We start from the raw sequence: 27,629 nt of genomic DNA on the forward strand, positions 1-27,629 counted from the left end.
CACTTATATAAGAGAATGAGAAACTCCTAAAGCAGAAGTGGGGGATCTTTGGTCCTGCAGATGTTGCTAAACTACAATTCCCATCAGCCTTAGCAAGCATGGCTAATGACCAGGGATGAAGGGAATTCTAGTTCAGCAGCATTTGGGGGGGACAAAGTTTCCCCACACCTGACCTAAGGCATAAGACAACCCCACCCACCCCACATGTACAGAAGCCCACCATACTGGCACCTGAATCTTAGGCTGAACATAAGAACATACAAAGAGCCCTGAATGAAGCCAAAGGCCCATCTAGTCTAGCATCCTCTACTCAGAGTGGCCAACCAGAGATGCCTATGGGAAGCCTGAAAGCAGGCTTCCAGATGACCAGCTTATTAAGCATTCATCCTGGTTTGTTTGCACAAAGTTTATAACAGTGAATTTTGCTATTAATCAACTTTAATTGCACAACCTAAATTTGCTAGTATGTGATTGAAGCCTCCCCGAAAATAGTGTCAGTCTGGAAGGACCCTTACTTCAGCACTGGTGAGGGAACAGCACCCTCCACCACATGAAGGCAGCTGGTTAGCTAGCTCTGGCCTATGGGCCGGCAGTTCACCACCTCTGATGAAAAGCGTGTTTTTTATCATCTAGCAACAGCTCCTCCTCCCTTTGGTACCTTATAGCTGAAATTTTTAAATGGGCAATCTGCCGTTACAAGCACTCCTCAAGAGGACCTTTCCTCTCGGAAGGAGAGAGACAAAAAGAAACATGCCATGTGAGAGAATCCATTTCGGTTACAGGTTACATTCCTGCTAAGCTTAAGAGATCATGCTATTCCATTTTGATTAGAACACTCAAGATTCATAGGAAAGTGGACAGGACATTGAAGGTTCAGGCTTTAAGGCCACACAGTTGGTTATGTCATGATCACACTTCAAAACTGAGCAAACCAGAGGCTTGAAGTTAGGCCTCATCCACACAATATATTTAAAGCACTTTGATAGTTTGGTGGCTTCCCTCAAAGAATCCTGGGAACTGTAGTTTATACAGGGTGCTGAGAGTTGTTAGGATATTCCTATTCCCCTCACACAGCTACAGTTCCCAGAGCTCCCTGGGAAGAGGGACTGACTATTAAACCATTCTGGCAATTGTAGCTCTGTGAGGGGCAAAGGAGTCTCTTAACAACTCTCAGCACCCTGGCTATACTACAGTTCCCAAGATTCTTTGGGGAAAGCCATAACTGTTAAAGTGATATAAGAGTGCTTTAAATGTACAGTGCGGATGTCGTCTTAGAATCCAATCACTAAGGGCTAACCACTTCTCCCCGCAGTCTCCAGGTGCAGTCACACTCTAGAACAGGGTTTCCAGCTTTTCAACCAGCCTCTACACCTGTGCCTTTAGCAGAAGCTTAATATACAAAGATGAGAAGGCAATGATGCTGTGGATCTTTGTGTGGCTTTCTGCACATTGAAGCTGCTGTTAAAGAGCAGGCCTAGATGGTGGGGGGGTGTTGTTTTCTGGTCAGTGGGCAGCCTTAATCAAGAACAGGGTATATGCCAGCATTGGCCACCCCACAGATATTGTCCTTCATTGAGATGAGGATGTAGCCATCATTCCCCCAGTAAGTAGACCAGGAGTTTTTGATCAGCCAATAAGTCTCCCCTTGCAAGATTCCGTAGCCCACAGCCAGCACTGCATGGTTCAATTCGCTGCTGTTTCCTGTTTGCAGAGAAGAGGTGATTAATAGATGTGTTTCTGACAGCCTGCCCTGTCCCCAGTGAGTATACCTTTTGAGTCCCACTAGGACTCAAAAGATGCAAAAGAAGTAGGGATGGAAGGATCTGTCAATTTCAGCTCTCTCAGTTTCTCATTTTTCCCAATCTTAAATTCAGTTCACATTTCTCAAGTGATTTTTTTAAAAATCCTCATGAAAATTCTTCAACATTATAGTACAAAAATTCTTCTAATAAAGGCATTTTTATATGCAGCTTTGACTAACGTACACATTTTTGCAAGCAATTTCTCCTAATCTAATGCACTTTGTGTGTTATTTTCTTCAATATATTAATTTTCATGCACACTTTCCCCTAACAATGCATTTTTGTAAACATTGGTTGGCGAACTGCATCATAAAATTCAGATACATGTGTATTTCAAAGGATGGCTGTGTTTCAGTTCTCATAGTGGTTTGGGAAGTGCAAATTTGGTAGACTTGGCTTTCAATGCAAGTTGAATCAAAATTTCCCCATACCTAAAAAGAGGGTCCTGCACCTTTAATAACTGTGCAGAAAAGGGAATTTCAGGAGGCATAGTTTGCATGACCAGCTACATCTGCTGAAATTCACCCTTCAACACAAATGTCAAAGGTACAGGAGCCCTGTCCTCTGGCCAACCCACTGTAAATACTGTTCTGCAATCCTGCAGCATAAGGTAGGAAATGTCAAGGCTACATCAAAGTTGTACATAATTACTTGTATAGTGTGTTGTGGTGAGCATGATTGCTTCTAGGGAACCAAGAAAGGAGCTTTGGTAAAATTGGTCCTTTTTGCCCTTTGACTCATCAAACCTGCTAAACATAATGAACCTAGAGGGGTATGGTTAAGTAGATTAGCAGTAGTATTTGTGACAGACTGTTGATGCTTCCAGATAACCTTGATTGTTGAGCATTCATCCTGATTTATTTGTGGTTATATAAAACATCGTGTCAAGCAATTGTTACCCCACATTTTCCAGGGCATTTCCTCCTCACTTTCCTTACCACAAAAAGCAGGTTTGTTATGCAAGAGCCCAGATCCACTTTAATTGCATAACCTGAATTTGTTGTTGTGCATGGCTCCCACGCACAAAATAGCAACAGTGTTAGAAAACTGCCTTATACTAGGTCAAGGTATTTGCCAATCTAAGGTGGTGTTGTCTTTACTATGACTGGCAGCAGATATCAAACAGAGAAAAATCTTCCCTGTCACCTGCAATCTCATCCTTTAAACTGGAGATGCTACAGCATGAACTGGGAAGCTGCTGTTTGCAAAACATATGCTCTGGTGGCTCTGCTGCTGAGTTTATAGTTCCTTCCTGCATGTCTAAAGGATAGGCAATTATGTTCTTGAACACACTAATAACTCTCTGCAATCTACAGGATAATGCTGGGACCTCAGTTGGGGGGGTAATTGCTGGGAGCCATTTTTGCAACACTGAGATTTTTCTTAACAATTGTAACATTCCTAGACATGGATGATCTGTGTTGCAGAATGAATCCCTGGCAAAATGCTTGCCGGTGGCAACATTTGATGTCTGGCTGAGAGCTCTTGAAGCTGTCCAGTTATATAGTTGAAGGACAAGTGGCCAAGAGAATGGTTATTTATGAAGCTTAGAAAAGAAGTTTGTTTGTTTGTTTGTTTGACACCAGAAGAGCCTTCAACAGACTTCTGGGGTGCATAAATTAAATAGTCTGTGATTTGCCAAGAAGGGCAAACAAGCATTTAATTTGACTGCAATTCATAGAGGCAAACCATGCATCGTGGGGGGGGGGAAGCAGTATGTTTAAGAAAGACTAGAATGGTATGTTGTTGCCATCTAGTGACAAAACTGATGTAAAGGCCTCTTTAGCCAACAGAGGGAATGAAATGTGTGTACAGTTAGTTGCATTGAATTACTTCATTTACAAGTGAAAAATTGTGTGTGTGTGTGATTCATTTTGCTAGATGCACTTGCTCTAACTGAGATTTGAACAAGAATCATACTTAGCTAGTAGGAAGCACTGGAATGCACAGCATGAAGTGTGGCAAACATCTGGATGAATAGATCCCTGCAACATAAGTGTCCATTTTGTATTGTTTTCAAAGTCCTTTTCTATTCTTTTTATACTATTTTATAACGTTTTAATTCTTTTTATTCTATTTTGTCCATCACCTTAAGATGTTAATAAATAACAATATCACCAGTTTTGGGTTGGTTTTATACCAGTTTGACAGTCATAGATTCCCCAATGAATTGCAGGAATTGTGATTTGTTGAAGATGCTACTGAAGAAACCTGCAAGAGATCCCTGGTGGCCCTTGCAGTCCCTATAGTACCCTGGGGGAAAGGAATAATACTATACACTCAGAAATGTAGAGCCTCGTGGAGCCAATGGCACCATCTAGTGGTGGCTGGTGTCCTTTTGAGACTGGTGCAGCAGAAGGCAGGGAGGTCAACAGTAGGTGGCGCCAAAGCTAATGACAGGCAGAGCCAACTAATTCTAGTTTTGTCTCCATCCTCCCCACTGCTGAGTTTTATAAGGGCAAGACTGAGGTCGAGGAGGAGGAAGCTGATGTCTGGTACCATCTCCCCCCCCCCCCGTGGGCTGGATGTAACTAAGAAGGCAGGCAGATTGGGGCTGGCTGAGAACAGACAGAGGTTGGTAGAGTAGTGCACCTTTTGCCCTAATGGACCAGCCCCCATTGGCACCATCCACGTATAATATCAGCAGGCTTGGGAGAACACCTAGTCTTGCAGATTAATTAAAAGGGAGGATTTAGGATGGGTGAATGTTTTGATTTTGGTTTCTCTCCATTTCTCATTTTTTCCAACCTTAAGTTCCGTTCTCTACATTTCCACATCAGTTTGTGATTTTTTTAAAAGTCCTCATGAAAATTCAGCAGCATTTCACGGTGGATTTCTTCTGCTATACACATTTTTGTATGCAACTTTTCACCAAGGATCTCATGGCATATGTGATTCTCCCTAGAGGTCTGAAAGCTCAGAAAAAAACTGAAAAAAATGGGGGGGGAGTTTTTCATTTTTTCCTCTTAAAATAATGGAAATGGGGGAACAGGAAAAAAATTAGGTTTCCTCCCCAATTTTTTCCAGTTTTTTTCCCCTGGGCCTTCACATCTTTAGTTCTCCCCCTCCTCATTTAATCCCAATAATAATCCTGGGAAGTAGGTTAGGCTGAGAGGCAGCGACTGACGTAAGGTCACCCAATGAGCTTCATGGCTGAGTGAGGACTTGATACCTGGTCTCCCAAGCCCTAGTCCAACACTCTAACCACTACACCACACTGGCACTACAGAGTGGTCCCACTACTGCTGTTCCACGGATATGGATGTTTGTTAGTCCTTCAGCTGCAAGACAAGGACAACACCATTTGAGTGCAGTATCCCCAGAGAGCGGAGTATTCATAATAGCTCCCCTTCCTCTGTAAGGCTGTAGGAAACCTGCTCTCACCAAAAAGAAAAGCAGTCAGAGTGAAGCAAAGGAGGCAACTTCATAGAATGAAGGATGACTTTAATCCCTATATCCTTGGTGTCAGTTAGAGTTATTATAAAGCTCTGTTCCCTTTTCAGCTGTGGATAAATCCCAAGAAAGGAGCATAGTCAGACTTTCCTGCGTCCGGGTAGCAGTAGACCAGGAGTGAGGAATCTTTTTTCAGACAGAGGGCCACATTTCCTTCTGTCTAAATCTCCAGGGGATGCAAGCCATTGGTGGGTGGGACCACTCCTCACATCCACCCACCCCAATTTGCACAAGTTTACAAACACACACACACAACACTGGGCCCTACCAGACATCCTTTCTACTGTGCATCCACAGTTATTTATGTTCATGATGCTATAGGGATGGTTATACACAGTGGAGACTTGAGGCTCTGATGTCAATGAGACAGTGAATTCGCTCCAGGTTTAGTCCAAACGTTCAAAGTAATGACACTTTGGACAGCCTCTTGAAAGTCTGGACTAAAACCTGGAGTTGATTCACTGCCCCACTGACATCGGGGCCACCAGTCTCCACTGGTTATACACAATCTTGCTTTCAATACTGTTTGCACCAGAGCAAGTTTTGGGGCAGACATACAGCTTCGTTTTCAGTCTGTGCATATCCTGTCCCTTCCTGTTTAAACCCCATTACTATTTATATCACAAATGTTTGGGGGAGGGGTTGCTCACTTTTGTTGCACTATAGAGCAAGGGTGCCCCTCCAGATGGCAATAATGGAGAAGCCTCACAGAACTAATAAAGCAGAATGATGCATTGACGGTCCAGTATCAATCCATCATTAATGCACTATTATTTCATCAATGACATCTCCTACACACAGCCATTCATTCATAGAGAGCAGTTCCAGACTGTCACTGTTTTGGGGTGGGATCCAATCACATACTGGCAAATTCAGGGGAGGTTATTTCACAACAAACCCCCAAAGACTGGACTTTTTGTGATAAGGAAAGTAATGGGGAAATGTGTGGGAAAGCAGGAGGGTCACAGGTTCCCTACCCCTTTACTCAGTGGTGGCTGGTGCCCATTGGGACTGGTAAGGTGGAAGGCAGAGAGACCAACGGTGGGTGGAGCCAGAACCAAAGGCAGGGAGACACCTCTTGATTGGTTGTAAATAAGATGGTAGGCAGGTGTGGGTTGGCTGGTGGGTCAGTGTCCCATTTGCCCTAATGGACCAGCCTCCATTGCCTTTACTAGACCTTCAACTCATGCACCCAAATCTAGCAACTTGATGTATCTTCTCCATGGTCCTATGTTCCCACACTAGTCCTTTCTCACCTGCTTAACCCATATGCGTTGCTTCAACACCCGCACAGTTCCTAGGCACACAAGCTCCTGCGCTACTTCTCCCTCCACTTTGCTCCAGCTTGTAAACACCTCTTCTCCTGTAATACTTCATCTTTTGCTTGCAGTTACTGAGCGTGAGGCCATTGGGGACTTGTGACCCCTGCTCCGTTTCAATGGTCCCAGCAAGATTACAGTCCCTACTTTGGGAAATCTTGCGCCTTGGCTTGCATAGATCTATTACCAAGAAGATGAGCAAAATTCCTAGCCCATCTTCCCCCATGCACACACATCAAGAGGCCTCTGGACTAATTCCATGGCAGGGGGGAGGAGACAGATCGGTCCTTCAGAAATATGTCAGCGGTGACTCACTGCATTCAGGGTCATAATAGACACCATTGGCGTAGAATGCAAAGGACATCGGGGAAGCATTAATGCTCACAGCCACAGGCCCATTCTTGAAGATGGCCTGTTTTAAGGCGGTGATGTCGCCATAGGGGACGTTGACGTATCTTGACACATTGCCTAGGAATTCAGATTGATTGTAGTGGCAGTATCCATTCTGGGAGAGAAGAAAGACAGACATTTGGGGAGTCATCTGCAGCTACACATAAAACTACAGGGATACAGAAACATGGCTGGAAATCAGTGGGTGTCATGCCTAGCTCTCTGACCTGATACTAGGCATGGAGACCTCAGAGGATGAACCAGACAACCTGCAGGGCTCTTTGAATCTAATGCTGAAGATCCCCTTGAGGGCCCTCTGGCTTCATACCTGGTGAAGCACCCCTGGAATGTGCAGAATAACTGACCAATAAATGACTAGAGTGATGAGGTAATGATGCAGAGCATATACAATTGAAGAAAATGATTTAAACCACAGCCATAATATGGTGTAGCACAAATGCATGCAGCAGACGATAAGCAATAAGAAACCTGTGGCATCAATAGAGATAAATGCACACCTAACAATCCAAAACTGGATCTCAATACAGTAGAACAACCAATATGAAACTTCCATGTAAACAGGAATAATAGTCTCAATTCTGTATATCAGTTTGTGAACAGGAGTAATAAACAGTCTAAATTCTGTATTTCAGTTTGACAAAAACTCTGGAATGTAGTTTTGTTTCAGTATTTCTTCAGAAACTCTGAGGGACCTCTTCCTTTAGTTTATTATTTTGAACCCCTGGAACTGTGAGAGGAGGAAGTGGAGCCACACATATACACACAGAGTCCTCAAGAGTGCTGACACTGAAAGTGTCAGATCCAGGCCAAATAGCAACAACACATGCGTCTATGTGCCCAACTCTGCTTGTGAGGAACGGGTCTATTTGTAAGCAATCCCTGATATTCCTTTACTGCTAGCAGCTTTAGTTAGAGCAGCCTTTCCCAACCAGTGTGCCTCCAGATGTTGTTGGACCACAACTCCCATCTTTCCTGACCATTGGCAATGCTGGCTGAGGCTGGTTGGAAAATGCTGAGTTAGAGTGTGAGGAGGTCAGAATATATACAGTAAGGCCTCCCAGTTGTTGGAAACAATACAGGGTTCTGGCCCCTTGTGCCAGAGTCTAATGCTCTTGCATTGCCGAACTGTCTGTGATATTGACTGACCGTGGATGGTTGCCTGACTTTGGATCATTTTTGGACCTAGACTGATTCTCTGCGCTTGACCATGGTTTGTTTGGTCTGGGCCATAGCTGCAATCCTACCCTCATTGGTAAGTCCTTTGGCGACTGGCATCCTAGGCCCCAAGGCGTGTCACAATGTGTATGATCCAAAGAAAACTAAATGGGCTTTAAGTCCCACTGAAACCTTTGTTTTGGGGCTACTTCAGGGTTCTTAAGGTTTTGTAGGTCAAAGAATGCAGCTGAACCTAAATATGCTTATTCAAACTTAGAGCTGGGCAAATCTGTCAGCTCTGATTTTTCTCCCAGTTTTTCGTTTTCACGTCTAGTTTTCCACATGTTTGTAATTTTTTTTTTTTATACAAAAAAAGCCCTCATGAAAATTCATCAACAAATTTCTCTAATGTACATATGTTTGCAAAGCATTTTTTCGTTGGACATTATTATTTTCACTGATATAGGGATTTCAATGCATACTTTTGCTCTAGTATATACATTTTTGTATGCATTACTCGGCTGGCAAACAGCACTGCAAAATTCAGAGAAGTGCAAATTACAAAGGATGACTGTGTTTCAGTTTGTGTATTGTCTGCCTTTAAAGGCAAACTGAACTGAATTTCTCCCACATCTCTCCTCAAAAGGTAAGTGCAGCTGAGTCAATGAGATGTACAGCTGCATCCTAACAAATACACATGCTTGGAAAGATGCCCCATTGAATCCAATGTTCTTGCTCCAAAGTAAGTGTGCATAGGACCACAGACTTGCTCTCCAGGTGTGTTTACAACTTCAGTCTTATTGCAAGAAGGACCAATAACTAGCAGTTAAAAAGCAAGAACAATTCAACTATAGTGTCTTGCCCTAGTCCAGTAGTTTCCAAACTTTTCCCCTCACGGAGCACTTGAAAATTGCTGAGGGTCTTGGTGGACCACGTCAAGATTTTTCTGCCTGTTGCATCAATTTTAACGCGCTGTGCTAGATGCTGTATGATTTTTAAAATTGTAGTTTTATTGTTTCTTTTATTCCTTATTTTGTATCTTATTCTATTGCAACTTGCGTTCCATCAAATGAAAATTGTAATACAACACAATACAATGTAAGAAATAGAAAATTCAATAAAAATACAATTTTAAAAATCCATACAGATATTTAATACAGACATGCCACAGACCACCTGAATGAACAATCATGGACCGCTGGTGGTCCACAGACCACAGTTTGGGAACTCCTGGCTTAGGGCATTGGCGGACCACTTAATGCTTTTCTGCCTGTTGTAGCAATTGCAATGCATTGTGCGCAATGCTGTATGATTTTTAATCCAATCAAGATTAAATTTAGCCTCCCATTAACTTCGCTGCTAATTCTCTTCACTCCTTTCAAGTGCCTCCTCCTTGTCACTTCCAGTCTGTCCTGCCCACCTTCCAGGCGGACTGGCAGGTTCAAAGAATGACTGAGCAGCTGTTGCACCTGCTGTTCTTTACAGACATGCTGTGGACCACCTGAATGAAGCTCATGGACCACTGGTGGTCCCTGGACCACACATTAGAAAACCTTACTCTGGTCTTTAATGATAAGACAGGGGTGGGAAACCTTTTCTGCCAGTGGGCCAGATCTTTATCTCTCCACCCCTGCAGGGCTGCCCATCCGTCCATCTTCTGATGTCACTGTGACATCAGGCAATGCACTACTTTGAAGCCCTGATTGTCAGGATTGAAAAGCACAGAGCTAAATGCAGGACTGCCTATCAGTCCTGTGCCACTCTTTAAACCTCCAAAACCCAGAGGTTCAAATCGGATTTTCAGAGATTCAAAGAGCAGCACTGGGAGGGAGAAGCAGCTTCCATTCAGTGAAAACTACTTCCTCCTCCTGGAGCAAAGGAACAATTGGGAGTTCACTTTATGCTCCCAATATGCCTTTGAAACCCTGACCGTATCTGCTATTAGGTACGATATCAGGTGTAGGGTAGGTGTGGCTAGCCCAAGACAGTCTTCACAGTCCAAATGGGGAGACCTGGTGGGCCAAGTTTGGCCCATGGGTCAAAGGTTCCCTACCCCTGTGATTGGAGATTCTACATTTAGCTCCATTGTGATCATTTAACTACAAAAATCAAAACTGATATCAGGCCCAGCATCAGGGGTCTGCCAGCTACTGAGGGTCCAGGGAGGAGCCACAACAGACCAGCACCACAGCAGCAATCACCACTGCTGTCTGCTGGGTAGTAGCAGCAGTTGGGAGGATGACATTTACTTTGGAGTAGACAATAATAGGATTGTGCTGATCATCTCCAGGGCTAGCCCAGGTGGCCATGCAAAGACCAAGGTTGAGACCCTTTGGAAGAGTTGGAATTTTGGCCACAGAAGATGTCCCGCTTACCTGGCCACTGTACGGCCCATAGGATTCATCACTCGGTATACCACCATGCTTCTTGGCCCATTCAAAGGCCTGCCATGCTAGGCCTCCATCACAGCCAAAGTTCCCAAAGCCCCAGGAGCAGTCCATCAGTGCTTGCTGAGACAAGAATATCAGCTCTCCAGTCTGGGCAATTGAAGAGAGAAGGCACAGAGATAGAGATCTGAGCTTCATTTAAACACTGGCCAAAATACATGACTATGAAAGGGCCCTCAACAAATCTACTAGCCATAAAGGCTCTGTTTTGGCTCCACTCTTGGAGGAACTATGCCTCTGAATACCAGTTGCTGGGAATCACAAGTGGGAGAGAGTGCAATTGCACTTGGGTCCTGCAATTGCAGGCTTCCCATAGGTATCTAGTTGGTCACTGTAAGAACAGGATGTTGGACTAGATGGAGTTTTGCTCTGATCCAGCAGGGCTCGGTATGCTGTTGTGTTCATAATTTAACATCTCATTTAAATCATACTGTCTTTTGCAGGGAGCTACAATATGCTGTGGCAGGAGGCTTTTAGCATAGCGATGGATGATACTGTCAATTTCAGTTTTTCTCACACTTCTTATTTTTGCAGTCTTCACTTCATTCGATTTCTGCATCAATTTATGACTGATTGATTGATTTTTAAATCCACATGCAAATTTGCATGCATTTTCATGTATATTTCTCCTAATATAAGCATTTTTGCCTAATATGGTGCATTTTTGTACATTATTTCCATTATTTCCACTGGCAACTGGTGGCTCCGTGTTAGTGGGGCAGTGGGATCTGCTCTGGGTTTTAGTCCAGAGCAGATTCCACTGCCCCACTGACATAGAGCCATCAGCCACCACTGTCCGAGATACATACATGTTTGTGTGCACTTTCCCTTAATGCAGAGATGGGGGGGGCTTGTGGTTGTTAGACAGCTCCCATAAGCCCCAGCCAACATGGCCAATGGCCAGGACTAATGGAAGTTTTGGTCCAGCAATATCTCGAGGGCCACAAGTCCCCCATATAGAGTATGTTCTCACACAGACGGTCACACTAGGAAGATTAGGAGAGGTGACAAAACTGGAACCCAAACCTTTACACAGGGCCCTCTCTTCTCATGTTATTTTGGTGTGCAAGGTGTGTCTCTTGTGGTGGTCATAATGGTGGTCAACACATCATAATGTGTTGCCTGTGGTGACAGCTAGGATTTTGAATTTTATTTGCATTTACCTTTTTTAAATGGATCTTATTGTATTGCGGTTAGCCATGTGGAGCACCATTTGGTAGAAAGGTAGGATGTAATTTAACTAACCAATTTATATCCTGTCTTTCCACCACACAGAGGTGCCCAAGGCAGCTGATATGTAGGGATAAACTTTTGTGTTAAAGTTTGGCCTTGAAATACTGGCTCTCTCAAAACACCACACTGCTTCCACACTGGGCATTTACTGTGGAATAGTCATAGATCCTCCGTGGCACAGAGTGGTAAGCGGCGGTAACACAGCCAAAGCTCTGCTCACGGCCGGAGTTCAATTCCAACAGAAGGAGGAAATTGAATCTCCGGTAAAAGGGGTCAAGGTCCACTCAGCCTTCCATCCATCCGTGGTCGGTAAAATGAGCATATGCTGGGGGGTAAAGAAAGGCCGGGGAAGGAACTGGCAATCCCACCCCATATATACGGTCTGCCTAGTAAACATTGCAAGACTTCACCCTAAGAGTCGGAAACGACTCGCACTATAAGTGTGGGGACACCTTTACCTTTACCTTTTAGTCACACTTTATGCAGATGTCCTGTAAAGAGTAGACAATGTTGTGAACAGAACACCCCATGTTTTGCCTGTCCAGCTTCCATTCCCCCCCCCGAGCTCCAAAAAAATTGACTTAGCAACAAACAACTCAATGGAATAGCTGTGTGATTTCTCCAGATGAAGACAATCACTCTGCTGTTCTGGTTGGCTACAGCTTGTACAGAGTGCTCTAGTCCAGGGCTGGCTAACCTGCAGTGTTCTAGATGTTGTCAGACTACAACTCCCATCAGCCCTAGCCAGCATAGCCAATGGTGAGAAAAGATGGGAGTTGTAATGCAGCAACATCTGGAGGGCCATAGCTTTAGCCATTTCCTTCTCTGTGGCCTGTCTGTTGTCTAAGGAGTTAACCCTTCCCTTTTCAAACAGCATTTTCTTTATATCCGTTCCCCACCCCACCATAAATTGCAGTGGGGGGACGGACAATCATGAGTGGGAATGTATTGAGGGAGGAGGGAGTATATAGCTCTTTCCTTTGCACCATGGCCCCTATGAAAATTGGACACCCGGGGCTAGGGAAAGGGGGGCTGCCCACTTTGATACATCTGGAAGCCGTGTCACCGTTTCAACTGCAAGCAGAACAGTACCTGTTGGGTGCTGCTAAATCATCTACACCTGGAAGCACTCAGGTTTGCCTTAGAAAGCTAATATGAAATCACACCATGTTTGTACTGTATTTAGATATAAAAGCAATGTAAGAATTAGGGATGGGGGAGAAAGCCGAATTTATCAAATTTGCACTTTCTGAAACGATGTGAGAACTGAAACCCAGGCCTCCTTCAAAATTTGTACTTATTCAAATTTTGTGATGTAGTTCTCCAACTCACCGATGTTTATAAAAAAGCATATATTGCGGAGAAATGTGTATAAAATGCATCTCTTGGTGAAAATAGCACACACAAATGCATTGCATTAGGAGCAGTTGCTTGCAAAAATGTGTACATTAGACAAAACTGAAGACAACAATGTGAGTGTTAGGAGAAATTCATATTAAAATGCTGAAGAATTTTCATGAGGAAGAAAACTGAATTTCAGATTGGAAACATGAGGAACGGAAATTGACAGATCCTTCCATCTCTAATGAGATCAATCTTGTGTGCAAACCCTTCAAGCTCTGTATGTTGCCCATCTGTCCAAGGCCCCAAGCCCAGCAACTCCTGAATTACAAGAGTCTGTAACCATGGTGACATGTTTAGCACAGGTTTTAGGGCTACTGTATCCTCTCTCCTACCAAGGACAAAGCCAGCTTGTGAGGAATGGAGCTAAGATAAACAAGGGAGAGATTTCAAACCTTGAAGAAATTGCTCCTTCCAAAGCCCTGTGGAAGCAAACCTCCATTGTCACAGCAATAGGAAAAGATCTTTATTGTGTAACCATAGGCCATGGCAACAGGAAATTGAAAATGGAAAACCAATTACATAAAATCCGGATATAAAACCAATTACATAAATCTGGTAGTAGAATAAATCAGCTTTGAAACTGGATGAAGTTGTTTAACTTGTCCTTATCTAAATGTCTATTAAAACAGTGGCAGCTGGGCCATTGGAGCAAGTGGAGGACTGTCCTATTGACCTTGGGCTATCTAGCCTGTCTTCTTGCTTACAGTCAGGTCAAGGGGTGGCATTGACTATCAGCTTAGGTCATATCCAGTCCATACATTTAAAAAGCACATTACTTCACCCAAAGGATCCCGGGAACTGTAGTTCGTTAAGGCTGCTGGGAACTGTAGTTCTGTAAGGAGTAAGTACTGTTCCCAGGATTCTCTGGGGGAAGCCATGTTTTTTAAATGTATGGCATGGGTGTGACCTTATTGTTGCCCTTGTAGAACTCAGTAGGGAGGAGGATGGGGACAAAACCAGAATTAGTTAGCTCTGCCTATCATTGGCCCTGGAATCACCTACTGTTCGGCACCCTGTCTTCTGCCCTGCTAGTCCTAATGGGCACCAACCATTACTGCATTAAGATAATGTAAACACAAAACACTGAAAGTGAAAATGAATTATGATTACTCAAAATTCACATAGCATTAGCAATTCATAATATGATCCTTTTCAACAGGAGTGGGGAATCTGTGGCCCTCCAGATGTTCCCAGACTATAACTCTCATCATCCCTGACCAATGGTTAGGCTAGCAAGCACTATGAAAGTTGGAGTTCAACAACGTCTGAAGGACCACACCTATGCTTTACAAAGTTTTTCTTACCTTGAGGAAGAAGGCTCCCTCCAAAGCCCCAGTGGTAGCAAAGCTCCAACAGGAGCCACACACGGCCTGGTCCTTGACGGGCGTCACTGCGCCTGTCAGCAGATGGAGAGGAAATTGGCGGAGCACATTTTGAGCTGTCTAATCCACAGTCAAAGTGTGGCAAACCTCAGGAAAGGTGCTTTAAACCCCTGTTTCTCAAAGCAATCCAGAAATTTTGTCATGCCTGATAGGTTTCAAGAGATCTTCCTCTACAGGAGATACAAAATGACCATGGCAGCGCATCTGCTTTAACATGCAGAAAGCCTCAGCCCTAGGTGAGGCTTCCCCCTTCTGGAGAGCCACTGCCAGTTGGTGTAGAAGAGAGACAGGCAATGTGGTGCCCTCCAGATGCTGCTGGACTACCACACTCATCATCCCTCAGCAATGGCCATGCTCGCTGGGGCTGATGGGAGTCGGAGACTTCAGCAGCATTTGGAGGGCCACATGTCTCCCAGTCCTTCTTTACAACCCTAAGGTTAAACGACAATGTAAACTGTACCGGGGGGGGGGAACGGGAAGATAGGGAAATGGAAGAAGATGGAAGTGGAGGCAGGGTAAACAAGGAAGCAGCATGCAGTGGTCTTGATTTTCAAGTGCTTAGGCTTAGTTACAGTGGAGCAAAGGTGGGCAACCCCTTTCAGCCTGAGGGCTGCATTCTCTTCTGGGCAAACCCTCTGGAAGCCACGTGCCAGTGGTGGGTGGGTGGGGCAGAGTCAAAAGTGGGCGAGGCAGTGAATGCAAATTTTACCTCTGTACACACACACACACACACACACACACACACTTTCTTCCAACCAGGCAAGCAAGAGGCAGTCTCAGAGTTCAAGGGCACATTCCAGCCAGGCAGGAACACTCAAGGAAAGAGTGAAGCAAGGTTGGTGGGGGGAGTGGCCTGTGGAAAGAGGGTGTGGCCTGTGGAGAGGAGTCCCAAACCCCAGCTAGAGAGCCCTGGAGGGCCACATTTAGCCCCCGGGCCTGAGGTTTCCCACAGGAGAGCATGGGAATGAAGGGGTTGAAGTCAAAGGCTCCTCAGCATAGGTGGGCTTTGAAGGAAGTGAGAGAGGTGGCATCACGTGAGTGTTCTGGGATGCACTTCTAGGCATAAGGGGCAGCACAGGAGAAAGGGTGGTTCCTTTGAACTATGGAGGTTCACTGTGACAGAGGAGTGAACTTCATGGGCAGGGTTGTGTCTGGATATGAGAGCAGTGAGATAAGAAGGGGTGAGGCCTTAGAGAGTGTTGAAGGTAAAGACCTTGGGCAGTAGTGTTGTGGCAAATTCAGAAGTGCAGGGTCCCTTCCTGATAAGTCGCACCCCTCCCCCTTTTTTGCTGCTGGGTTGAGAATGAGATCCTTGTTCATGCCTTCTCCCACAACAACAGATGTCCCTAAGAGCCAATCAGCATGAAAGGGGAGAGTGTTAGCTGCTGAGAAGGGTCTTCTCAGTGGATGACTTGCTTACTTTCACTCTGATTGGCTCCAATCAGCAGGAAAGGACAAGGAAGCAGGTTAGAAGACTCTTCTCAGTGGCTAACATACTCTCCTTTCATACTGATTGGCTTGTAGGAAGCTAGAGACATAGGGACCCTGCTCCCAAAAAAGCAAGGGGTGTAAGAGCCTCCAAGACCCCCGATAACTACACCCCTGACCGTGGGTTATTTCCATGACAGCTCAGTTGGTTTATGTTTCTGGTGGACACAGGAAAGGACAGAGACTACACGGGTGCACCCCCTTACCATAGAGTCTCCAATCAACACTCTCAGGCAGGATGATGCCAGAGTACAGTGTCAAGGGAAAAGGTTCCCCGTTATTTGGTGTTTTGTCTTGCAGTAGCCCTCTCATTTTAGCCATCTCTTTTGGAGTGCGATCAGCCAAGTGATTCAGGTCCAGCTGGAAGGGCAGCTTGGCTCGATTCTTGGAGTGGACAAACCTAAATGGAGAAGGAATGCAATGCAGAATAGAGAGCAGCTGCTAGCTTGTCTTGTCTTGTTCTAGATGGATGAGTGGAGACCCTAGAGATGGAAGGATCTGTCCATTTCGGTTCTCTCAGTTTCCCATTTTTCCAGTCTTAGATTCATTTCTTCCCATTTCTGCAGCAACCCCCATAAAAATTCTTCAGCATTTTACTGCAGATTTTTGCTACTAAACAGATTTGCTCTAACATGCAGAAAATTTTTCATGAGGATTTTTTAAAAAATTGACAAATTGCTACAGAAATGCAGAGAAATGAATTTAAGATCTGAAAGATGAGAAACCAAGATCTGAAATGGACAAATCCTTCCATCCTTAGTGAAGAGGGAAAGACAGTCCATACCATACTCAGAGGCACTCTCATCTTTAATTAGTGTTGGGTATAACATTTTCATTTATTTATTTATTTAAAATATTTGTATGCCATCTTGAAATTAGGGGCTCGCGGAAATAAAGCAACGAAAAATTTAGCAGCTAGGATACAGATAACTACAAGATAGAGTAAATATCTTGATGTTATGGTGTCTTCTTTTCCTGACTGTCCCTTATTTATAGGGCTGCTGTCCCATGCTTATCACCTTTAGTTTCAGAGAACAGGATCGCACACTTGCACCACCACAGTCTATTTCAGCCTTTCCCAACCTTTGAGTCCCCAGATGTTGCTGGACTACAATTCCCATAATTCCTGACTATTGGCCATGCTGGCGGGGATGATGGGAGTTGGAGTCCAACAACATCTGGGGATCCACAGGTTGGGAAAGGGTGGTCTGTTTCATTCTTTCCCAACATAGTGCCCTCCACATGTTTTTGGACAACAACTCCCGTTATCCCTGAGTCTGACTACTGGCCATGCTGATGGAAACTGAAGTCCAAAATGTTTGGACGGCACCAGGTTTCAGAAGGCTGCCTTGTTTGGAATGGTCAGTGAAAAGCTACCTCTCTGCCATGGCACCCTGCCCCATACCTCAAGTTGTGGATGAAGGCGTGGGCTCTCTGCTCCAGTTCCTTCTCTGTGCTATACTCCTTCTTGTACCTCAGACTGTAATGATGGAAAAGCCGAAGGCCTCTGTCCGCTTCCTGGGAGACAAAATCTTGCATGGGATTGGCCAGGATGTGGCGTTCCTCTTCCTGGCCTGGAGGCCACTCGCAATCCATGTCTGGGAGAGAAGAGTAACTTAATGGGAATGGATGTGGCACATAGCGGTCCTGGGCTATGTGGAAACATGGACTGTAGCCATTTGGGCATAATCAAAAAAGAGGACATATATTTGTGTATGCTAACTACGCTCTTATCTGGACAGTGATGATCTTGCCTCAGTTGTTCATGCTCTGGTAACTTCTAGATTGGATTACTGTAATGCGCTCTACGTAGGGCTGCCCTTGAAGACAGTCTGGAAACTTCAGCTAGTGCAAAACGCGGCAGCCAGGTTGTTGACGAGGACCGATCGGTCCGCGCATATAACACCTGTCCTGGCCCGTTTGCACTGGCTACCTATTTGTTTCCGAGCCAGATTCAAGGTGCTGGTGTTGACCTATAAAGCCTTACACGGCGTGGGACCGCAATATCTTGTGGAACGCCTCTCCCGCTATGAACCTACCCGTGCGCTTCGTTCAGTATCTAAGGCCCTCCTCCGGGTACCAACCCATCTAGGTGCCCGGAGGACTGTTACTAGATCTAGGGCCTTTTCTGTAGTGGCCCCCGAATTGTGGAACAGCCTACGTGAAGAGATCCGCCTGGCGCCTACAGTACTTTCCTTTAGGCGCCAGGTTAAGACCTGGCTATGCTCCCAGGCATGTTAATGTTTTAATGTTTATGTTTAATGTTTTAGCTTAAATTTTGCTGATACTTGTTATTGATTTTATTGTAACATTGTATTTTAACTCTGTTGTACACTGCCCAGAGAGCTATTAGCTATGGGCGGTTTATAAATGAAATGAAATGAAATGAAATGAAATAAATAAATAAATAATAACTTGTATGTATAGATGCAAATTTAGGGATACTGTCATTTGAATAGGGATATGATACAGCTCACCATAGTGGGGAAGACTGTGGCCAGAGGAGCTGTGTGCCTGCTCAGTCTGCTGTCCAGTTGCTAGCTGTTCACAGGCAACTTCAAGGCCTCTGGTCTCCCTTTTAAACTGGATGGGCACTAGGGATGGGCAAGGATTTTGTTGAAACTGGAATTGGCATCAGACTCCCTGATAATTCGTACATCTGCTATCTTTGTGGGCTGATCCTGAAACTTGTGAACCTCTGCTGCTTTTCCTGACACTGGATTTTTACCACATTGAATGTAAGTTAATTTGATGAGCCTGCTTTGCTTGTTAACTGAAATTGACTAGAAAAAGGGAGGGAGAACCTGTCTGAAACTTATCAGCCTGTCTTTGGTACTAATTCCCTCCCTTCTGGTGCTGTGTCTGTGTGAGTGTGTATGTGAGTGTGTGTGTGTGTGTGAGAGAGCTCCATTTGGCAGGGAGGGGACACAGCGAGTGGCTGCATCTCAAGTGATGGAGGCATGCACCCCAGGCAGCATACAGGCCAGCTGGGATCAGCCATAGAGGGAGGGGAAGGGGGGGAGAAGCAGGCTGGGTGGATGGCTGGAGGAGGAGGGATGGATAGGCAGAGTGGTGGAAAGAGAAGAGTGTGATGGTTGGATGGATGGACCGACGGTCAGACAGGATAGTGGAGGATGGGGGGGAACAATGAAAGCTGCTTTCCTCCTTTCCTTTCCAAAAGGAAAGCAACCGGTCTCTGCTTGCTAACATGAAATCTGACCAGCCTCAGTCACAGAGGAGGAGGACGAGACGAAGCCGAAGCCACTTTCCTTTCAAAATAACAATATTTCCTTTCATTTATTGATCTTGCCTTTCAAAGTATCGATATTAATATTGATATTATATGGGAGAGAGAAGAATCAGATTGGTAAAAGCAACAGATAATGGACAAAGAACGTACTCGAACTGATACCACCTGTTAGGTTGATGGAATGCTTTCAAAGCGGCACCAGCCAACGGATCCCATACCTAACTTCGATTGACAAGCCTTTCAAACAGAGGATCTCTTCAAACAGAGAACTATCCTCTGTTAAGGAGGACATACAGCCACTCTTTGCAACATATGTCCCTGTGTTCCAACTGTTCCTATTTATCAGGACACAGCCCTTGCTTTTGGGTACTTGTTCATATTTTGCCTTTAGGCAGGGATGGAGGACCTGAAGCACAGGGGCCAAATGCAGTGCTCTAGCTCTAGACACTAGCTTACTATACAAAGTTAACATTTGTTGCTCTGCCCACTTTTGCCTCTGGCTCCATCCACTGCTGTCATGTGACTCCCGGGAGAATGCCCAGAAAGGAATGTGGACCTGAGGCTGAAAAACATTCCCAACCTCTGCCTCCAAGTGAGATTTGGAAGTGCCTTTTAAAAACGTGGTGTGTGCAGGCTTATATTGAAGTACTCAGCTGGTAGCCATAATTGACAAGGAACTGCATACAGGCGAGTTCATGGAATTTCATGTGAGAGAGTGAATGGGCTGCTGGCGGAGGGGTGGAGCAGTCCATCCTTTTGCATCCAGTGTTAGACACCAAATGGACTGCTAGAGAAGAAAAGCTGCCTCCACCCCCGCTCCCCCATAGATATGCAGCAGGCTGCAGGAGAAGGAACAGATCTTACCATTCTTCCTCTGCAATCCCCCAGCAGGCTAGTATTATTATTATTTTTTGTCAGTTTAGTGAACTTTTATTTATAAGGCTGGGTCATGGAAACTGGTCATACCCTTTGGCAGATCCAAGATGCTGGGCTGAAAGCTGCGAGAGTAGTTACGATAGTCGATTTCATACTTATCATAATGAGAACCCAGGAGATGGTTGAAGCCTCTCATCTCATAGTGCACGGGGACAGGGTTCTCTTTAGAAGCCGTTACCCACAGGGTGTAGACATTCTTCTTTGTGCCCCAGTGGGACACATTCTGCCACACGTTGCAGTTAAGGCCTTTGTAGTATTCCTCTCGTACCAGCTGGAGGGTGCAGGAGAGAAAAGAAAGCAGAGGAACTCAGTGATGGCTGGTGCCTACTGGGACTGGTGGGGCGGAAGGCAAGGAGCCCAACCAGGAGGTGGGGCCAGAGCCAATGAGAGCCAACTCATTCTAGTTTTGTTCCCATCCTCTTCCCTGCTGAGTTCTACAAGAGTAACACTAAGACAGAGGAGGAGGGAGCTGACAGCCAGTGCTACTCCCTGGACTGATTGTAAATCGGAAGGTAGGCAGGTGGGGGCTGGCTGAAGGAAGAATAAGGTTGGTGGGGAAGTGCCCTATGTTGCCCTAACAGGGGTCAAAGACAGTAAGCAATGTGAAGCTGGGGAAGGTGCAGTTGAGCTCTGAGGCCAATAGTCTGTCATGATTCTGAGCACTTGCGCATTGCAATGTATGAAAAGAGGCTGTTCACGCATGATAAAGGACACCTCAGAAGGGGGAGAAGGATCCTACCCGCTGTCCTCACTCCTGCCCTCCAAGGGCCGCTGAAGCAATTCTTATGGGGTGGATGGGTGAAATAAAACACTGAAAATGGGGAGCAAGCTAATTTCTCACAACCAATGAAAACAATAGTGAGATTTTGTTCACATCCATACCATACATTTAAAGTGCATTTACAGCAATGGCTTCCTTGAAAAACTCCTGGGAACTGTTGTTTACCTCTCAAGAGCTGCAATTCCCAGCACCCTACAGTTCCCAAGATTCTTTTGGGGAAGCCATGTGCTTTAAAGGTATGGTGTGGTACCTTTGTCTGTGTCTCAAATGCTAGAAACTTACACTTTTTAAAAATGAAAGTGAGGAATCTAGGGATTATGGCTCATCTGGGGGGCAACTGTCCCCTTGCTCCCTGCCCGACATGGATGCCCATGTTGCCCCCTACACAGTGTCCACCCAAGATATTTTGTTCCCCGAGAAGGAGCAGCAAAAGGCACCATCCTCCCTCCCCAAGTCAAGGCACCTGTGACCCACAGATGGCCAAGTTATTTTGACACTGAAGACAGAACATTCCACAGCAGGACATTCCACTGGCTGGATCCAGTTCTCCACTCCTGTACTAGATGTTGGGTTCATGCAATGAAGAGATTCAGGACAGACAGAAGGAAATGCTCCACACAGCATATAAATTAACTTACTGAAATAGCTTTGACGGCTTCAAAAGAAGATCGGACAGATTCATGGAAGATAAAGCTACCCAGAACTACTAGCTATGATGGCTAAATGTTTCCTCTGTGTTACAGAGGCAGCATGCCTCTGAATATAGATTTCTTATGGCTAGGGCAATGGCCTAGCATCTGCTTTGCATGCAGGAAGTCCCAGGTTCAATCCTCGGCATCTCCACATAGGGCTGGGAAAGAACCCCGTCTGGAACCCTGGAGAGCTGCTGTCAGTCAGTGTAGAAATACTGCCCTAGATGGGCCAATGGCACCAGCCACCACTGAGTCCCTCTGCTTTCTCTTCTCTCCCCTACCCAGTATAAAGCATCTTCCTATGTTCCTATAATGATAATCCCATGTTCCACAAATAGGGATGGACAATCTGTCAGTTTTGGTTTGTCTGTTTCTCAGGGTTGCATCCAGTGCTTGTCCTACTCTGAGTGGAATCACTGAAGTTAATAGATATGGCTAATTTAGGTTTATTCATTTCAGTGGGTCTGAGTAGGACTTAGATTACTATAGCTCACGTTTTTCCAGTCTTAAATTTAGTTCTCTCTATTTCCACAGCAATCTATGCATTTTTTTTTTAAATCCTTATGAAAATTCATCACCATTTCAGAGTGACTTTGGCCTGTCCATACCGTATCTCCCCATATGAGCCTGCCCGGGTGTTGAGATCCTCAGGAGAGGCCCTTCTCTCAGTCCCAACAGCTTCGCAAGCGTGATTGGTGGGGACGCGAGATAGGGCCTTCTCGGTGGCTGCCCCCAGGTTCTGGAACTCTCTTCCTAGGGAAGCACGAATGGCCCCTTCCTTGCTATCCTTCTGTCGGCAGGCAAAGACTTTTTTATTCCGACAGGCTTTTGGACTAGAAGATGTTTAAGATAGAGCCTCATAAGGTCTGTTGTATTGTTCTATGGTCCTATTCTTAAAGTTTTAAATTGTCTTAGTATTTTAAGTGTATGTTTTATGGTTTTAATGTTACGAATAGTTTAATTCTATTTTAATTGTATATTTTTGTATGTTTTTTACCTATGTGTAGTTTTTATTTGTAAGCCGCCCTGAGTTCCAGTTTTGGAAAAAGGGCGGGGTAAAAATAAAGATTGATTGATTGATTGATTGATACGACTGTATAACTGTATAATCTGCAATGTTATTGCTTTGTGTCTTCATTAATTCACCATCGTCCATATGGCATTGCAAGCTAGTACGGGTTTTCGTGTTCACAAATCCTCATTAGAAATACCACAAAAAAAACTGATATGCTTTCCTGTATCGATAATCAATTGCATTAACACTTGGATGCAATGCCGCAGACTTTCCTGCAATAAGCAGTCCATGGCCGTTCCTCCTTCATATGCCAAGCCCCCTGTCTCCTTCCCCTGGTACTGAAGTTGGATCCGCTCTCTGTCCACACCTCCTCCTTTCTTACACTTCATTCCTGCTTCTGGTACTGTACCGGGGTACTTACTCCTTCTGGCTTCTGTAAATTTATAGCATTGTTGTTTTAAAAAAACTATTATTTTGTGATTAAACGTAAAATCAAATGTTTAATGAATAATGTTTCCACTTAAAAGCTATTTTGCTATATTACCCAAAAAATTCAGGAGGAGGTTTTTAACTGAGCTTCCTTGGGCTGATAGCAGGAAAGGGAGGGGAGAGAGGAGCAAGCTCTAGTAGTTTAATGTGGCATTGATCTTGCAGCCGATCCAGCAGCAGGCAAAGCCTCTCTTTTCCTGCCCAACAGCTGATGGAGATGGGAGGGGGAGCCAAAGATATCAAAGAGCCAGGCAGCCAGATTTCTTTCTCTGTGTGTGTGTGTGCGCTCACACACTGTAAGTTGTGCTCTTTTCCTCCCAGCCTGAAACTGACTAATCTGGATCCTCCCTTCGCTAACGTGAAACTGAATGAGAGAGGATCTCTTGCTTTCTCCCATGGTGGGTGGTGGAGGATCTAATACAATTTGGGGGGGGGGAGGCACGAAGAGGAGATTTGGTGGGTGCACTGGGCAGAAGCAAAGCCCTTTCAGAATGGTAACAGCAGGTGATTGTAGGAAACAATCAAACATGGACAGGGATTCGCCTCCCAGTTTGACAAATTCAGTGGAATTGGGAGTAACCAGTTGAGTAACAGCTCAGATACTTATTTTGCTTGCACTTGGGGGAGGGGTCCATTAACTTTGCCCTTTTGCATTCCCACAAACGTGCAATTAAAAAAATTCTGCTCTCTTCTGAAAAAGTGCACATAAAGCAAACAACCGTTATGGACGAATCACTGAAAAGGGGTGGATTTAGGGGAGTGGCCAATACTAAAGCGATTTAGGAAGGAAAAAAAGCCTGCACGTATGGATGCTTGAAAATTGGGCTTTCACATTATAAATCTGACCACAAACCGGACATGTATGGTCCTCAAGGCCACCAACAGAATATGGAAAACATGAATTTTGCAGTTAGGTATGGATGGGCCCTTTATCCTAATATGCATGTTTCTGTATGCATTTTTAACTAATAGATATTTTTCTCCCTTATATAATGCAATTTGTATCCCATTTTCATGAATATATGCATTTTTATGCACACTTTCCCTTAATATAGATGCATTTTTGTACACATTAGTTGGAGAACTGCTTTGCAAAATTCAGAGAAGTGCAAATTTCAAAGGCTAATGGTGCTTTGGTTTGTGACTTGGTTTGAGAAGTGAAAATTCGGTAGTTTTTCAAAGAAGTGCAAACAAAATAGAATTTCTCTCACATCCCTATCCACGTGCCAACAGGACCAAGCCAAGACGTGTTGCTACCTGGCAGAAGGTGGGGGAGGACCATCTTGTTCTTCATCTCAGGTAGCAAAATGTCTTAGGTTGGCCCTGTTGGCATGTGAAACATAGAAATATTATCTAGCCATGAGAAATATGTATCCTAAAAGGTCCAGTATACTATTTCCCAGACTTTTCAGGCCCCTTTCAGAAGCCACAGGCAAAAAGACTTGCCTTAAAGCCATCCATATTAGGGAAGACACTTTGGGGCTCAGCATGGCTTTCTGCAGTGCCATTTAATCAGAAGCACTTCTGGACATTTATCTATGTTTCTGTGGTCTCTGGGGTGACCTTGTAGTAGGCGCCCCATGGACGCTCAGACCCAATCTGATAGGTGACGACCCGTCCTGGATCACAGAGTGCAAAAAGAATGGTCTGAAAAAGAGATCACAATCATGGAAGACACTTCCCACCCCTTTTCTTTTCAGTAGGGTTTGCACAAGACAGATTGCACACAGGTCTTGAGGTAGATATATCTAAGAACCATCAGCTGAGCTTCTGTGATGTCATGAATGTTCACAAATGTAGCACCAATAGAGATGAAGATGCCAGCAACAGAATGTTGACAAAAGGTGCAGCTTATGGAAGTGAAGTGAAAATTGTCATTTGGATGTGAGAATGCAAGCAGAGCTGTGTGTTATTGGTAGGAAGAGAAAAGAAAGGCAGCAATGCTAGCAGGCAGGCAGGCTGAAGGCGAAATGGAGTAGGGAGATGCTCCATGAAGTAGCTGAATTATGATGCAAGGACAGGCAATTGAATGACAAGGGCCGAGCTGACAGTTACAAGCATGAACCTAAAAGAAGGATGGATAGAGGAGGCAGAGAGTTGAGGAAAGGAGCGGTCAAGGGAATCGTCAGGTTGGGAGAAACATCACAAACAGAGCATAGGGACAAGCGACACTGTGGACTGTTGATTAGATAGGAGTAGAAGGGAAAGGAATTTTAGAGCAGGAAAGGGGAATGTGGTGCGCTCCACATGCTGGTGGACTCCAACTCCTATCAGCCCCCAGCAAGCATGGGCAATAGTCAGAAGTCCTCTTTACTGAGCATTCATCCTGATTTGTTTGCAGGGAGATTAGATGGCATTGGCTATTTAATAAGCATTCATTCTGATTTGTGTGTGGTGTAGCGGTTATGGTGTTGGACTACGCCCTGTTAGACCAGGATTCGAATCCCCACACAGCCATGAAGCTCACTGGGTGACCCTGGGCCAGCCACTGCCTCTCAGAGGAAGGCAATGGTCAACCACCTCTGAATACTGCGTACCATGAAAACCCTATTCATAGGGTCGCCATAAGTCGGGATCGACTTGAAGGCAGCACATTTCCATTTTAAGTGACGTTGCATCAAAGCAAATGTGATCCCACACTTTCCAGTGCATTATCCTGTCATTTTCCTCACTGCAAAAAAGTTCATTCATTTAGGGAAGTGCATTTCTTGCACAAGACCTCCCAGTCAACTACAGCTGCATGAGCTGAATTTGCAGGTATGTGATTGAATCCCACCTGCGACAGCCTGGAAGCACCCAGAGATGACGGGAGGTGGTCCAGCAGCATCTGGAGCTTCCCCCATCCCTGCTTTAGAAGGTAAGAGGCTAAGGGCCAGTGGAGCTAAGTATCTGATTGCAAATCCCTACTAGTTACGTTGCAAACATTGGTGGTGATTTTTCTGTTTTGTTTTTGCTTAAAAAAAAACACAGTTTGGCTCTATTGGCTTCCTTCAAGAGAGATAATAATATGTAGCTTTGCAAAAGTTAAAATTATTTATTTTTATGTTTCCTACAGGAAGCTCAAGGTGGCATACAGACATGGTTCTTCCCCCTCCCGATTTTATCCTCACAACAAGCTTGTGAGGTAGGTTAGGCTGAGAGACAGTGTCTGGCCCAAGGCTTCATGACCGATCAGGGATTTGGACCCTGCTCGTTCCAGTCAAGCACTCTAACCATTATACCACACTGGCTTTCCTCGAGGTTTCTTCGGGGAAGTCAAATTATTTCAGTGTAGATGTGATCTGAATTTGCACCTGTTTGGTGGCAGTTCTGCTGCTCAGGGACAAGCCACATTGGGTTGACGTGGCCCTAGCAATAAAATTCTCATCTTGCCTACCATTATAGTACTGAATGCGGCTCTTCCTTGCAGTCAAGTTGTACCAAGCTTCAAAAGGCTCTTCAATCTCAGCATAAGGTAGATGGATGATTCCTGTAGGATCAAAGAACCAAGTTAACAAGGTGACCATGTGTCCAACTTTACAGAAGGCATTTCTCTATATTTGAAGAGCTGGTTGGAGGACAGTCCTCTATTTAAAGGCATCCTCTCTGAAGTGCTGTTTGGTAAACGTCTATACCACAACATGGATTATGCCAGGAATACGGCCCTCCAGATGTTGCTGAACTACAACTCCCATCGACCATGCTTGCTGGGGCTGATGGGAATTGCAGTTCAGCAACATCTGGAGTTGTAGTTCAGCAACATTCTCACAGCAGTCTACTAGATGCTGGCTGCACACATCATACATTTAAAGCACATTCCCTCCCCCCCCCAAGAATCCTGGGTACTGTAGTTTACTCCTCTGAGAACTACAATTCCTAGCACCCTTAACAAACTACAGTTCCCAGGATTCATTGGGGGAAGTAATATGCTCTAAATGTGTGATGTGTACACAGCTGCTATGAGGCACAGACATGTTTCATTTTAAAGCAAGAGATGTAAAGGCTTTTAACACAAGGGCTATACGGCAAACCAAAATCACAGTAAATAGCATGGGAAAAGTCTGTAACCGCCCATAATGCAGCCCCCTGGCCTGATAATACCCTCTCTCCATACCAAACCTAATCTGCCAGGTTTACCTGAGACATGGTAAATATCTCCAAATTCAGGAAGCTGCCCTAAAATGTCACATTCTGATCCTGTAAAATAAATAAAATCAAATGACATCAAGCTTCTTTGGCTAAAGGGAGAGACACTAATTTGAAAACAGAGAAGTCAAAAGCAGAAAAGGTGCAGGTAGGTTTTTCTTTAGACAGCTAGAATAAAGTCCCTAGACACTGTGAATCCAAGAATTTGAAACCTAGCATTTTGTGCAATCCAAAGAATAATGGGTTG

General features: G+C 44.8%; 2 protein-coding genes across 3 annotated transcripts in view; one reads left to right on the top strand and one right to left on the bottom strand.

The window, feature by feature from the left end:
• Positions 1-1,516: 1,516 nt before the first annotated feature.
• LOC133370833 (digestive cysteine proteinase 2-like) lies at positions 1,517-27,461 on the bottom strand. The gene is given in 10 exon segments (XM_061597703.1): positions 1,517-1,701; positions 6,890-7,079; positions 10,516-10,677; positions 14,529-14,620; positions 16,301-16,494; positions 17,500-17,692; positions 20,311-20,551; positions 24,704-24,876; positions 26,634-26,726; positions 27,374-27,461. Coding segments are annotated over 10 exon segments (1,611 nt in total).
• LOC133370344 (digestive cysteine proteinase 2-like) overlaps positions 2,324-27,629 on the top strand; it is a 55,628-nt gene continuing 30,322 nt past the window's right edge. The window contains exon 1 of one of the 2 annotated variants that reach the window (XM_061596524.1): positions 2,324-2,412. The gene's annotated coding sequence lies outside the window, so the exon portion shown is untranslated. Of the gene's footprint in view, positions 2,413-26,060; positions 26,115-27,629 lie in introns of those variants that run through there. The other variant, XM_061596525.1, reaches the window with a different exon arrangement.

The sequence above is a fragment of the Rhineura floridana genome, chromosome 15 (genome assembly GCF_030035675.1).
Source record: "Rhineura floridana isolate rRhiFlo1 chromosome 15, rRhiFlo1.hap2, whole genome shotgun sequence".
NCBI classification, from domain to species: Eukaryota; Metazoa; Chordata; class Lepidosauria; order Squamata; family Rhineuridae; genus Rhineura; species Rhineura floridana.